This window comes from Rhagoletis zephyria, unplaced genomic scaffold, assembly GCF_001687245.7.
Source record: "Rhagoletis zephyria isolate East Lansing unplaced genomic scaffold, Rhagoletis_zephyria_1.1 Rzeph_scaffold_03228, whole genome shotgun sequence".
Taxonomy (NCBI): domain Eukaryota; kingdom Metazoa; phylum Arthropoda; class Insecta; order Diptera; family Tephritidae; genus Rhagoletis; species Rhagoletis zephyria.
This window is the reverse complement of record NW_016160311.1, coordinates 13,773-14,784: the sequence shown is the minus strand read 5'-3', so window position 1 is coordinate 14,784 and position 1,012 is coordinate 13,773. Positions and strand designations below refer to the sequence as shown.

At 31.2% G+C, this 1,012-nt stretch overlaps 1 protein-coding gene across 1 annotated transcript in view; it reads right to left on the bottom strand.

Moving 5' to 3' along the window:
• Window positions 1-604: 604 nt before the first annotated feature.
• Window positions 605-1,012, bottom strand: part of LOC108368623 (uncharacterized) — a 2,816-nt gene continuing 2,408 nt past the window's right edge. The window contains exon 4 of the mRNA XM_017623507.1: window positions 605-957. Coding sequence (XP_017478996.1) covers window positions 605-957 — 353 coding nt within the window. The remainder of the gene's footprint in view (window positions 958-1,012) is intronic.

Genomic DNA, 1,012 nt, shown 5'->3' with positions numbered 1-1,012 from the left:
GTTTATTGAACTTTAATAATTTACTTATAAAAATACACCCCATTAATTAAAAATCTTTAAACTTGGCAATATGTGGTGCGTTTATAATTATGACACGGATGTACAAACAAAACCATATCAATAAAACTTTTAAACTTTAAACGAAATTCAGGAAAACTCATCAAAATTTCGATTTTTTTCTTTTAAATATTAAAAACAAAATTGCATGTCTGTGTAGATGTGTAATTTTTATGTAATAAATGGCAAATTTCAAGTGGCTTAAGATCACCGTTAATTTTGGTTATTGTTTTTTTTAAGCTGAGGGCGCCGCAACAACCCATTTTGTTTTTGAAATACTTAAAAGGAAGTTCGAAATTGTTATGTAATTTTATGCATTTTCTTGAATTTTGTTTAAAGTTTAAAGCTTCTAGTGATATGTGTTTGGTTGTAGAGTTAACTAAAGTTTTATAAATAAGTTATTAAAATTCAATAACCTACGGAAAATGGTCAAAACATGACAAAAAGGGACACTCCTATTTTTGTCTATGAGTGTACATACATACATATAAATAGTCATTGTGTTACATAAGCCCATTCCGTTTCAATTGCTCACTTTGCAGATCCATCAAAATGTCATGCATTTGTTTCTTCCTTTGAGTTGCAAGTCGGGGTCCAGTTTTACAATTTCTTCACCCATGTATATCCCAAAACTGTTTGCCTTTTCGTCAGTGTTATTTGTTTTTGATGCAACATGAAAGGCATTTGTTAAATTTTGTGATGCTTCGATTAAAGCAGAGGCGTTTTCATCCAAATCATTATTAATTTTTGTTCTTCGTTTTCTTGTTGCATGGACCAACTTTCTAGTGCTATTGTTGTTATTGTCATCAAACCGACCACAGTTTTGCGAAGTAACCAGAGGTGGAGTTACAATCTCATCCGATATGATTTTAATTGGTGTTGCATCACTATTAGTGTCTTCTGTAGAGATGTTTTTAGTATCTTGGAGCGACTGGATACTGCTGTTACTTGTAAC